The sequence below is a fragment of the Zootoca vivipara genome, chromosome 7 (genome assembly GCF_965207765.1).
Source record: "Zootoca vivipara chromosome 7, rZooViv2.hap1.1, whole genome shotgun sequence".
Taxonomy (NCBI): Eukaryota; Metazoa; Chordata; class Lepidosauria; order Squamata; family Lacertidae; genus Zootoca; species Zootoca vivipara.
In genome coordinates, this window is record NC_142590.1 from 41407430 (window position 1) to 41421396 (window position 13967).

At 38.7% G+C, this 13967-nt stretch overlaps 1 protein-coding gene across 5 annotated transcripts in view; it reads left to right on the top strand.

The window, feature by feature from the left end:
• BEND5 (BEN domain containing 5) overlaps window positions 1–13967 on the top strand; it is a 733139-nt gene that overhangs the window by 338445 nt on the left and 380727 nt on the right. For all 5 annotated transcript variants that reach the window (XM_088674073.1, XM_035121552.3, XM_060276914.2 and 2 more), the window contains one exon: window positions 8477–8516. In XM_088674073.1, coding sequence (XP_088530199.1) covers window positions 8477–8516 — 40 coding nt within the window. The remainder of the gene's footprint in view (window positions 1–8476; window positions 8517–13967) is intronic.

Consider the following 13967-nt stretch of genomic DNA (forward strand, 5'->3'; position numbering starts at 1 on the left):
TTCATAGCTCCTTTATGGACAGGGAATTGTTCTAGGAATGTAATTTGATAGGTTATTGGAGGTCCGAGGTTAGACATACATGAGCCAAGTATGCTGGGTTTCTTCACAGGGTTCCAAGCCTCTTCCTCAGAGAAAGTCTTCTCAAAGTCTGGGTCAGGTGGGAACCAGACTATTGGAAGCCGTTTGGAATCCTACAACATTTGGAGGGCCATAGGTTCCCCATCCCTGTCTTAGAGTAGCAATGTCCCATTTGACACAATTTTTAAAAAAGTTATTTGCATGGCTTGACACTAATTTCCAACACAAGAAAACAATTGCCCTACCCTGGCTTCAAGAAAACACCCTCTATTGGTATTAAATAAATTGATCTGTGTTTTTGGCTTGAAAATTGTGTAAACCTTATTTCTGTTATCAATAATACTTCCATAAACAAACAGTGGTTGATCAATATCCTATTACTGCTATAGGCAGATGCACTTTGTTTCTAATTAGAAATTCATTGAATTGCAAGGCCCACCTTCCCAACAAATCGCAGGCCCTAAATGTTAATAATTGCTTTCCCTAATCTATACTTTTTCTGTCCGAATGCTTTTCCTGTTATTTAGTATTATTTAATATTACACAGAGGCTGAGTCTGACAACGAAGAAGCAGTTCTTCCAGGCTGAAGTTGTAATCCATATCCTATATAGATTCTTTTCCTAGTGCTAATAGCACCACATGTGGCCCTTATTGTTTTTATTCTGTTTATTCTTTCTTTGAAATAAATAGCTGTTTAACACAGATTTTATTAGCTCCTGCTGCTTATTTCTCACATTCAGGCCTAATTCTCTGTTTGTGGCACTAGGGTGATCTGTATTGGTATTATAGTAATTGATGTCACAAACACAGCAATAAGGCTGTGACTTTGTAATTTTACCTAATAAAAACTCCAGGCCACAGGAAAATCTCCATGTTATATGTGCACCGAAACAAAGCTTTTAACATTTTTAAAGCAACTTCAGGAGGACTGGAACTTCAATTTGCACAGGCCTGCCAGATGGTTAAAGGTTGTTTCTAAATGAATGGCCTTGACTAACTGGTTCACACCATTTTTAAAAAGATGATAGTAATTCAGTTAATATTTGAGATCTCTTAAGGGAAGTAACATGTTTTTATTGATCAAGTAGCATAGAGAGGAAGATACGGAAGCCATTTTACACATATTGAGTCCAATTGGGGAACTGAAATTCAATTTAGTTTATATTTAAAGGTGAACCTACCCATTTTTCACTTTTCAAAACAATATGAGGGCTGAAACTTATCCATCCTTCAAAATTCACATTTTTCAAAATCAAAAAATTTCCATTCTCTAGGGAAATAATGTGTATAAAAATGCATATACTAGGGCAAACTGTACATAAGCTGCATATGTTAGTAAAAATATCTTACAAAAATGTGCATAGTAGGAGAAATTGTTCTGCAAGATAGGTAAAATTGCATACAAACATGTGTTAGGAGAAAATCACATTGAAATGCTGGTGAATTTTCAATACTTTTTTTTTAAAAAATCAAACTGATGTGGTAGTGTGGAGAGCTTAACTTTAGATTGGAAAAATCAGAGAGACAAAAACAGAGAGAGAAAATCTGACACGTTTGCCCATGCCCAGTGCATTTTTCCAGGGGGTACTCAAGGGTATGCAATACTGGCACATTTTTTTTTTTGCTAAAAAGTGTGGCACTTACTGTAACAATTTCATGGTGACTACCGACACCTATTTTATTTTCCTGGAAGAAAAGCACTGCCCATGCCTAGGTCCAATCTCATGACAGGAGTGTGCTTAGTCCTCTTGAAAACATCAGTGCTTGGGGCTGCAATCCTATACCTATGGCACATAAAGGTAAAGGTAGGTCCAGTCGTGACCGACTCTGGGGTTGCGCGCTCATCTCGCATTATTGGCCGAGGGAGCTGGCGTATAGCTTCTAGGTCATGTGGCCAGCATGACAAAGCCGCTTCTGGCAAACCAGAGCAGCACATGGAAACGCCGTTTACCTTCCCGCTGTAGCGGTTCCTATTTATCTACTTGCATTTTGACGTGCTTTCGAACTGCTAGGTTGGCAGGAGCTGGGACCAAGCAACGGGAGCTCACCCCGTCACAGGGATTCGAACCGCCGACCTTCCGATCGGCAAGCCCTAGGCTCAGTGGTTTAACCACAGCGCCACCTGGGTCCTATGGCACATACCTGGATGTAAACTCTGTTGTAATCGATGGAGCTTGCCTCTGAATAAGATATACATGGGATTGTATTGTCACAGTGTCTTTCCCCCCTGATATCAATGGGAGTTTGTTAGCCTTCTCCAGGCCGTGTCAACTCTGTAATGCAAGAGATGTAGAACCCTTACTTTCTACATTACCATCAGCATGAAACAGTCTTTCCCAAGATAATGCACTAGTTTAATGCAATTTCAACCCCAGTTTTAATATTTTCAAATGTTGAATGATGCAATTAATCACACTCACCAGTTTCCCAAACATTTTGATTTCTGAATAACTGGACCACTATCCTACTCTAAATGAATAAAATGAGAGTCAGGATTACTAAACCACAGAGGTTACAGTGTATAGTCAGGTTTTCTTTCCCTTGATAAAGCAGGAATGGCCCCACAGTACATATTTAATCATGTAGCAAGAACCATTAAAAGAAGTGTGGCTTTCAAAGCCTTAAGAGCACAGTTTCTCGCTCTGTACTGCCTGTCTGAAAAAGAAAGTGTTGAATTTGATATTGATATTTCTTTTCATTTAAGCTCCATCCATTATTCCTGGTAGTGAAGTTGTAGGACTGTGCCTTTATGTTTGAACTAAAAAACAACAACAACCAGTCTTCCTTTGGGGAGTAAGTACCATTCAGATTTGAGAAGTCTGATTTTATGATTTCCTATTCCCTTAATCATTTCTTTGCCAACCTGTACTTGCTCAGCTATTTTAATCTTTCTTCTTGAATTGATCTTGTAGCACCTGATACCTTTCAACACTTTTCACTGAACTGATTTCTAATTTGTTATATTGGAATCGATTTAAGTGTTTTCCTGTGCTTTTAACAAGTAGTAAGATTCACCATATTCCTCCAGTTCAGGGTCGTCACAGGAGAGGAAGCCTTTAAACATTTGCTACTGCTGTCAAGAGAAAAAACACTGAAGAGTTTTCTCTTATGTGCTTATGAGCTAAATCAGATTCACAGCTCCACATTCCACAATATGTCCAAAATTACGATTATTGCTTGAAAAACTTGCCTTGTGAATATTCAGGACCTCCACCATGGTAATCATTCCCAGTTTGACCTCATTCAGATATGCTGTCCCACCCAAGGGGTTTCATAAATTGGATTTCTTCCATGTTGTTTATTTTTTTCTTGACCTTACTGTTGGGTTGACCCGGAAAGAAAGTAGTCATATCCAACTGATACATGGATGGTGAGCCTGTGGCCCTTCAGATGTGGGATCAACTCCCTTCAAGTCAAGAATGATGCAAGTTGTGTGATAAGAGTGATAAATTATATTTCAGCATTCCACCCTGAGCAAGTGGATGAAAATTTGAGCATGGGGAGACATCACCGGTTTTGCTGTTTGGCTGTTCTGAAAAACAAGATCTCATTCTTCAAATGGAAGCTGTTGTGTCACAAATTAGAATGCCTTTAAAAAAACAAAAAAAAATTAGGTGGGATGAGTTGTTGCATAGGCACATCCACTGGTTCAACCCTGGTTTTGACCCTGAATGCTAAAATGTCTAAGACTACAGCCATATGCAAATGGCATCTTGAAATGTTCTATTGTATTTGTGGGCAGAAAAAGTAGGAGAGGGCATTTCTCTGGTGGGGGAGTAATCCAACAATTTCTTGTGGGCTTGGGTGCCTACCAGTAGCAGCAGCACAGCTTCTTATTTGTTCCTGAGTTTTTTTAGTTGCTACTATTTTTGCTGCCATTGTAAATGGCAGGAGGAGCACCAACTATATTGGCAGCCTAACCACAATCTTGCATCTGGCACAATGCTTTAGATCTAGCATCCTTCTGGGGTATTGTGGTGGGGTGGTGGTGGCTGCCACACACACACACAGTGGTGAATTTTCAGAGAAAATTATGCAAAGTGGGTTTTTGGGGGTCGAGCAAAAGGAAAATGACTGAGAAATTTCAGCTAACTTTAAGACCAACCTTCTGATGTGCAAAATTTGCAAGTGTGAGCAGGGATGGGGGCAGAGTATAAGTAAAGAATGAGAGAAAGAAGAGATCATTTCATTTTTATGTGCTTCCAAAACTCAGTCATTGCCCAATTATTGCTTTGTACCTTGCTAATGGATATTATACATTGAGGAATTGATGATAAGAATCTTTATAATCAGGATTATAATCAGGATTAATCCTATCATCGGCCACACTGAGCCACATGGCTCAGATGTTGGGCTATGCACCTCTTATCTGCTGCCTGCAGGGACAAATACTACCCTGGCTGGACAACTAGCCACTGGCATTATTACTGCCACCAATGATTCTTCCTTCCTCCCAGTCGCCACTCCACTGTTGCTGCTGCCCACAACCCAATCCTCTCTGGGGAGCCTATCTTGTGCATTTCTCTGAGTGCACAGCCCTTCCTCAGACTGATGCATTGTTGATGAGGTCACACCAGAGACTACTATGCTGCCGCCATATTGCAATGATGCTAAAAAGTGTCTGTCAATCTCTGATTTTAACATTTTCGTATGGTTTTTGTTGTATGGCTTTATGTATGATTGCTTCAAACCACTCCGATATATTTTATGAATAGTGCCAAATAAATAATTTTACAAATAAATAAATAGTGTACTGCTTTAAGTATCTTTGCATTTTAAATTTAAAGTAACTTTAAACAGTATTTGCTGCCATCATGGCAAAGTGACAGCGGTGAAGTCACTCTGGAGTGACTTCACCCATAATGCCTTGCCTTGAGAGAAGATATCATTCCCAAGTGAGGCATTGAGTTCACCCTGTGCTCCAATTCCTTATGCATCAGCAAAAAGGTAGCAATAAGGAAGAGCTGGGATTCTGCCACAGGTAGAGTTTGACTTATATATTGCATGTTTGTGCGAGCTTTGCCATTATACTGTGGAAATAGCAGGAGTGTATAGGGATAGTTTTGTTTCCAATAGTCATTAAACTGCCCATATATGTTCTTTTGTATTATTCATATTGGCCTCTGCTTTTGAACCATGACTGGAAATACAAAGATGTAGGAAGTGTATAGGAAGATGACTGATCAGATGCTTCTGGAAATTCACAAAAGCTCCTACAGAGAGTGTTCACATTTTATTGGAATCCACCTACACACCTGCATTATTGATAATAAAATCCACACAAAGTAATAGGCATGGGTAGTTGAGTTTTATTAAGATCCCTGCCAAGTGTCAACAAGATGAGTGGCACATTTTATCATGATCCAATGATACATTTGCAACTACCGTAATAATAGAGGGCAAAGGAAGTGTGAGATTCTGCTGTATTACATGAATAAAGATCTGTTGGAGGGGTTAGTTGAAAGAATTTATTATTTAGTGCTTGAGTGTGATAACATTTTATGTTTTTAATTATCAGAGCATCTGTTTAAAGGGAACAGAAATGGCATTTTTGTCTTGATCAGAAGGTAAATCCAAATTGTACTGCAGGGTGTTGTGGCACTCCAACTAAGGAATATCCAACCAGAGAAAAAATGTAGAAAATTCATCAAGAGAACTTAATTTCTCCGAGTTTGATAACTTAACATTTTGGGGGAAACATGCTACACTTCCTTGTCTGGATCAAGAACTGATTGCAGTTGCATGTAATTTGATGATAGTGTTAATGAGGAAACAGTTCTAGGTGTCAGTATCACTAGGCATCTTTGTACTGGGCTTCTTTTCACAAAATGTACTGAACAATCTGTGGTACCTTTACACGTGGGTAGAGTTGGTTAATGTACCAAGAAGAAATAAGAGTGGGGCAGGAGAACATCTTGCAGATAATCTAGCCTTAAATGAATTAGTTAATTTACACAAAAAATAATTCCTTCTTTGCACTCTTCCAACTCACCCTGAGTTAATTAAGGTTAGAATTAAATAGAAAAAAGTCAGCAAATATCTCCAAGGGCATCAATACTAAGGAAAAGAAGTAAGTGCTGAGAGAGAGAAAGAGAGGGAATATATGCCAGTATAAAAGGTTAAAAGAATGTTGAAAGTTTAAAGTCTTAAGTCAGGAAAAGTTAGTGAAGAAGTAAGCAATGAAGAATTTTTAAGGTCAGCTTAGAATTACAATTTAGAACTATTCAGCAACAAATCTAATAAAGACAGTTTTAGAGCCTAATAAAAGTTTGGTTACCATACTGAAATGAACAGTGCTCAATGGCATATGCTGGTGGGTTGTGTCAGTATAATGGGTTCAACTCTGAGGGGTTAGAACAGCTCAACATTCTGGCTCAATTGGAGAAAGGTGGCTCCCATGGTAGTAGAAAGATAAATTGAGGTGTTGAGGAGATTTGTTTTAGTTTTTGTTCTAAATGCTGGTTCATATGGAATTCCTATGGAGTGAGGGTAAAAAAAAGTACTTGATACAACATGAATTATTTTTGTTCTAAAATTTCCCTGTGTTAAAGGCAACCACTTGATAAGAGTCGTGTGTGTGTGTGTGTCACATCGTAGCCCATATACCGTATTAAAAAATAGTTCAGTTCTTTCTTAATAGGTATGTTTTGGTTTAGGAATGTATTTCTAAGAAGTCAGATAGCTTGGCATCTTATGAATCTGGCCTCCCACCCCAAGGTAATTTGGGTTTAAATATTGTTGTGGGAGGGGACCTGTTGGAAGACATAGAAAGGCTGACCTAAGTAAAGCAGTGATTCAAAGTTGTCCACAATGTTCTCCTTCTTGTACAAACAGGAGACAGCCAACCTTGCACCATTAGTGTCCTTTCATGGACATGAATTATATCTTATGTTCAGTCGCAAGTAGGAACTAAGCACACTTGACTGTCAGTGAAGTTCATATACTATCGAATGAATTTCATTCGGCATTCAACTGCACAGTCACTAAGTTTCAATCCTTTTAGATGAGGCCTTGAAAGAGTAAAATGTTGGGAAAGACAAACTTTTCAGTTTAGTGTTCATGCAGGCATGCTTCCATTTTCAAGGACTTCCAAGTGTCACCAAAAGAATAGAGACAGCGTAATGATGAGAATTAGATTAGAAGTGGATCAATAGACCTGACAATAAATGAAAGCAACACAGACATTATTGAGCAAATTAGGAAAGATAAATTAAAGTGGACAGTATATTCTGCAATGCCAGTTCTACACAAATGTTGGACGAAGAGAGTTTAGAAGGATAACTATTAGGAAGTGTAAGGAAAAAGAAGTAAATGGCTGTAACATTCGAATGATGAAGGGCGGGGGAACTCTCTAAGCTGCAGTGAATGTCAAACGAATGCTGAATGCACCAAAATAAATGAATTGTCAATGTGAATAGCACTAGTAGTTTCTTAGAATTTAGTTACCTACCATTGATTGGTGATGAGTGCACAGTGACATACTTAATGACATTTTCAGAGGTGATGTGAGAACAGCTTCCATGTGGTTGGATTCCACACCTCTCTAGAACCATGTGACTTAGTTCCTGCCCTCTTTTCTCCTCCAAGCTTTCCCAGTTGGATGAATAGGTCTCTGCTGTTTGGTGTCCTTTTTATTGTTTCTTAACACTAAACACTGTTTTAGTTTATTATGTTTTGTACATTGTCTTGAGATATATATGTGAAAGGTGATTGATTGATTGATTGATTGATTGCTATATGTTGCCAGAATGGTAACGGGAGCCATGCAAAAGTAACTTCAATGCTGTTCTGGTCATGAAGTGGGCCTCATTGTTTATAGTTCTGCTTCCTTGTTCTCTGTATTGTTTTCCTGCAAGTGCCTTTATTGTGTCCAATGGCACGAAGCTTCTGGAAGGATAGTTACAGGATCAGTTATTTGTGGTAACAACAAAGCCCTTGATTATCCAAGGCCTCTTTCTCTCACTTTTAATTAACTTCTATCTCATTTACTTCTCCACTGTGAGAATAAGGTGTTATTTTATTTTTTATAAAAAAGATAAGGATGCTAACTTGTGCCACAGAATCCTGCACATCAGTACCATTCTTTAAATCATATAACATCCTTTGCCGATGTGTTAAATGTTTCCTTGGTTTGACAAAGGTTGTTAAATCTAAGCAGACATGCATATGTGCATTTTTACCACTAAATTAATTACCAACACTCTAAAAGAGTGCAAGAGAGAAGGCATTCAAAGGGCTGGGCACGGTACACATGGCTTCCATCCAAAAGAATAACATTGAGCCATGTAAGTCATAATTAATTCTATTGCAAATGTCAGAACACTTGCTTGGCATGTCTAAGCTGACCTACTAAAATTAGCCATCTTTCAGCAACTCCTTTTATCATTTGTTTTTCAGCAACAGCGGCAACTTGACCTCTTGACTATAACCAACCCTGGTGAGTAAGCCACAAGGCTCAGCTCTTTTTATGTTTTCTTAAAGAGATGGTTGTCTGAATGTGTCTCTTTCTCCCCTCCCTGACATGCAAAATGAAAAACACTGTTCACCAGAAAATCTTTAACATAATAACAACTGACAGCTATATTGTGCTTGGTAAAGCCGCGGGCAGTTATCCGTTCACAGAGCTGCCTCTTCAGACCTTTACTCTGTGAATTTGAGTGCTGATATTTCTTTAAGCCTCCTGGGGTTACTGTTAGTGGTATGTCTGCAGGGTAGATATGCTATAATTCACAATGTATGTTCAAGTATCACAGAAGCATTCCATTTAACTCTCTGCAGTGGTAAACTTAGATATTTACTAAAGAAAAGAGGGAGCCGATATTATCATTGCTCACTGTTGGAGAGAGAAAGAGAGAGAGAATGTGTTTGTCATCTTGAAATATATATTATTAAAAAATACTACATTAAAAATAAAATGTTTCTGAAAACCAAACCGCTTTCTGAAGAACATACTAGCATGGCTATTATTAAGTGCTACTTGTCTGTTTAGTATGGTGGAGATTAATCATGCCAATAGTGTTCATATAAGTTTTGTTTGTTTCCTGCTAAGTGCTCAAAACAACAGAACTGGCCATGTGGGATGAAGGTTGGATGACAGATAGCAGATACAGGATATTGCAGTAGCTGCATGGCGCACCCCGTTCTGTGTCGCCGTAGCTAAGCATTGGAGTAAGTCTGAGTTGTGGGTAATAAATAGAAAAAAACTGAAAGCTGATACCATGTAGCATTAATGGCAAGGATCCAAATCCAAAGCATTTGGCTTCTTCTTATACCCTCTGAGAGAATAGTGATCATGGTGCATTGGAGGGCTAGAGCTAAAGGAGGCTAATGTAGCCCAAGGGAGATCCCTTGAGACCTTGTATTGTCTTGTGCAAAGCTTCTGGCATATATTGCTGCCACAGAGGCAGTGTGATGTTACCAAGCCTACACATCTCCCAGGTTACGCCTTATGTTTTAGCACATCACTATATAGGTGTAATATTTTGAGATCTTGGGTCTCAAAATATCTCAAGAGATCTTGGGTCTCAAGTGTGGGAATGCAGAGGGAGATTTTTTCCACATGTGGTGAAGGTGCGGGAAAGTTAAGGATTTCTGGGGTGGGGAATATATAATGAACTAAATAAAAATTTTAAGTACACTTTTAAGAAAAGACCGGAAGCCTTCTTGTTGTAGATGGTAGCGGAGGATGTCAAAAAACACAACCAAAAATTATTCTTATATGCCACAACGGGAGCAAGATTGTTGTTGGCCCAGGTTTAGAAGCAACACAAATTACCTTCAATTGAAGATTAGCGGCAAAAAATAACAGAATATGCAGGAATACCGTAGCTAAATGATTGGGCACCAAGGAGACAAAGTATTTGACAGGGAATGGAATAATTTTATGGAGTATATTGAAAAATTAACATGAAACCTAGAAAGATAAGACCAGTAGAGTGGAAACAACCAATATAGTATCTCGACATATGGAAATTATATATACAGAAAAAGGATAATGTGTGAGAAATACTTGAAACAAAATAGACAGCAAAGGAAGAAAGGAAGTCAACAATAGGAAGGATATGATAATATAAATGTGAAACTTGATTGATTGTGAAATATAATATATGAAATAAGTATTGTATTAACGAAGGGAAAATCTTTAATTGTAAAATATGTTAACATGGAACTATGTAACGAATATTGGTGGGTGAATAGAAAATTAATAAAAAAGATATTTAAAAAAAGAGATCTTGGGTCTAGAGAGGTGGTGTGTCATTAAGAAGTTGTACTGTAGTCCTATTACTAGGAGGAATTAGCAAGGACCACTGAATACCAGTTCAGGTTTTTAAAAAAGTTTATTATAACAAGTACCAAAAGAATCAGAGGGTAAAATGCTGATGCTGCTTGAGACTCCAAAATGGGATAACACAAAACTTAAAATGGTAACAGGGCTATATACAGACTGAACAACTCCCATGTGGGCTGGATCAACAGCTTATTTGCTGCTATAAATGAGGTAGATGGAGGCAGGGAGTGTTATGGTTGACGTGTGAGAGTGGAGAGTAGTATTAGGGGTCTTGTAGACTGCATGGGAGGCCTAGATGTAGCAGGCTGAACAAAAATGATGGGGGTTTGGGCCTTGTGAGGGTAGTGCCATTTAGGAAATAGAAGAGAGAGAAGGAAACAAGAGTTGTAAGGTTAAAGATACAATTCTAAATGGTTCCACCCAAGCCTGTATGTCGGGGGGAGGGATAGCCCATTGCACTCAAAAACTTGAACATGCAAAATTGCCTTGGTATATCCAATACTCTATGCTTTCTCTTTAAAAACTCATTTAAACATGAAAATGTAAGATTATCTCCATTTCATTAATTTGTGACTCACACATGGATAATTTTCAGGTGGCTTTCATTTCTGCTAGAGCTGTTTTATTGTGTCAAATTATAGATGCAGTTCTGCATTGCTCAGTTAATTTTTCACTGGTTAGAAAATAATATTTTAACCTTCCTAGAGTTAAATGGGATGATATGTGAGATTTACTATATTTCTCCTTTGATTGAGGCTTGCTTTCCTTCATACCACTGCCTAGGAAACTGCCGTGCTAAATTAGATTAAAAGAAAACTTCAGGATGTGTTTTTGGGGGAAAGTTGCTTAAGAACAAATTCCACTTTTAAAACTCTCTGAAAAGCCATTCCTATTACAGTCCTGAACATTCTGGACGCTTCTGACTAATTGAAGCATGAAAATAATATGAACTCAAAGTCATGAAGCTATAATACACCTATTAGTAAAAATGATACAGGGTAATAAAATGTGACAGAAAGTTGTTCACCACTGAAACTCATGCTCCAACTATTCTTAATAGGCCATGCTAATTATTACTACATTGATTCTGATCAAAGTACACGTCAAGGGATCCTGGCTGAGTTTTCAAACAACCACACATAATTACTCTTCATGTTTGTTGGTGAGAGCTTCATAGGCTGTTGTATTTTAAAATGAATTCTTACATATCTTCCTATTAATGACAGTCTGTGCCAAAGAAAATATAGTAATGCTCAGAAGAAGAGGGAAAATAAATTAGCAGGTGGGGAAGTATGTTAATCTGTTTGCGAGGTTAAATAGAAATTCTGGAGATAATGTTTACATAACTCTATGGAAGCTGGGAAGAGGGATTAGTTTTCAAGGCTAGTAGATGAGACCTTGGTCTTATGCATATTTTCTCGGACGTACGTTCCACCAATATCAGGGGGATTGCAGCCTTAAGCCACTACTACTCATGTAATCATTACATCTTAGTTTTCCTGTTTTTAATCAGCAATGGTCTGCTTTGCACAAACCGCTGCTGGGGTGGTAGACCTGTGTTTGGGCTATACCAATTCAGACTTCTGGGGAGGAGTTGAATGCTTCTTTACTGGGGGAGGTGGGGATAATCCCTACACATAGATTTTTTTTGAAAAATCTAGCCTTCTTCCTGACATTCTACATTTCTTGGGGGGGGGGAGAGAGAATGAATGAATGAATAAATAAATAAATATGAGAGCATTTTATAAGATGAGCTCCCACTTGCAGTCTGAAGTGGTATTGTCCAGCTATAGATTTACAATGGGTTTTCTCAGCTTTGTATTCTACAGTTACTACAGTACTCACGTGTTGGATTTGCACATCCAGTGCACTCAGTTGCTACGTTCTCTAATCTGGCACCCTCCATATGTTGTTTGACTACAGCTCCCCCTATTCCCAGCCAGCATGGCCAATGGGCAGGAGGATTATGGGAATTGTAATCCAAAACATCTTGAGGGCATCAGTTTTGGGAGGGCTGCTCCATTGGTTCTTGGCCTATGCAGGTCTCACACAGCACGAATGGCACAGCTGGAGCAGCTGGGATAATGCCATCATGGAGCTTTCTAATATCATATAATTTCTGAGATAGCAAAACTAACTTCTGATACTGTGCCTCATCCAATTTACCTAATTCCATGACCAGATAAAGTAGTAGCAGTGGGACATGGAGAAGTATCCTAATAAATCCCAACGGACTGCAAAAATAGCATCTTAGTAACTTAGTTCAGCAAAATACTTAAACCTGCTCTGAAATATTGATTCTGGCATTTTTTCTCATCCACGGGATACAAAAAGATCCTGGGCCTTTTCAGGGAAACCTCAACCATGTAAGAGAATTCACAATAGTATTTATTTATTTATTGCGTTAATATCCTGCCTTTCCTCCACAGAGCCCAAGGCAGCATACATGAGTCCTCCACAAACCCCCTCCCATTCAGTCACATAACAACACTGTGATATATGCTAGGCTGAGAGATAGCAACGGGTTCAAAGACATGGCTGAGGAACAAGATACAGCAATCCCAGTTGCTCTTTTTCCAAGCTTGCCTCCTATTATGATCCAATATTTGTGTGTCCTTCAAATGAATCCTGGCTGCCTGCAGAAGAATATTTTCACAGTAGAAAATCAGCAGGCAAGTGTACAGAGAGGGTGGGACAGCAATACCTGGGGAGCAGAGTTTAGGCTTCCTTTTTAAAGCCATAAACGGAATGATTTATTGTGCGACAGCTTCCCAGTTTCAGGTGCAGAAATGGCCTTTTCAATCCTTGTGGCCTCTGTTCCTCATAGCTTTGCATCACTTTGTATATGCCCACCCAAATTTCTAAAACTGCTGCCAAATTATAAGTGTACTCTGTTTACACAGCAGAGAAATATCCCATGCGAAAAGTGCTGTGGGGTTTTTGGTGCTATTGTCAGGTTCTCCTGTGCCATTGCTTGTTTGTCCCCTCCTGCAGGATATTAATATAAATTCTCCTCCTAGCAGCCATTCTGTTCTGTCACAATCAATTGAGCAAAATGGAGCTCCAACAGCTATGGACTCCCACCCTATTCTTCCATCTTGTTTGTGCTCTACTCCATTATCATGCTTCATTGCCTCTGTTCTTCAGACCAGCTTTTGCATCTTCCAAATCATGATTCCAGAATAAGTCTTTGCCGTTTACATAAGCTCCCTTCACTGGATCATATTCAAAACAGGAGTTTCATTTTATTTGGGGTCTGAGGCTGAAACCTGACATTATGTTGTATGAATATTCACATCTTGAAGTGCTTGACCTTCATCTACTTTTGTCTATCCAGCCTAAATTATCTTCTGTCTTGTATCATCAGTCTTTCACCAAAATAATTTGTATGCTTAGATGACTGGATGACACTTACAATTTTGCAGCAGTTTTAAAAATTAGATGGTCATATACGAAGTGATGCAAGCCTTGCTAACGATACAATCCAATATTTTGCTGTGGTAGGAAGACAAATCAGAAACTCTGGAAAGGAGCTTCTATGCATCCCCACAGAATATATAGGGATATTATATTTTCTCCCCTTCCCCCCATCTCTTGTTT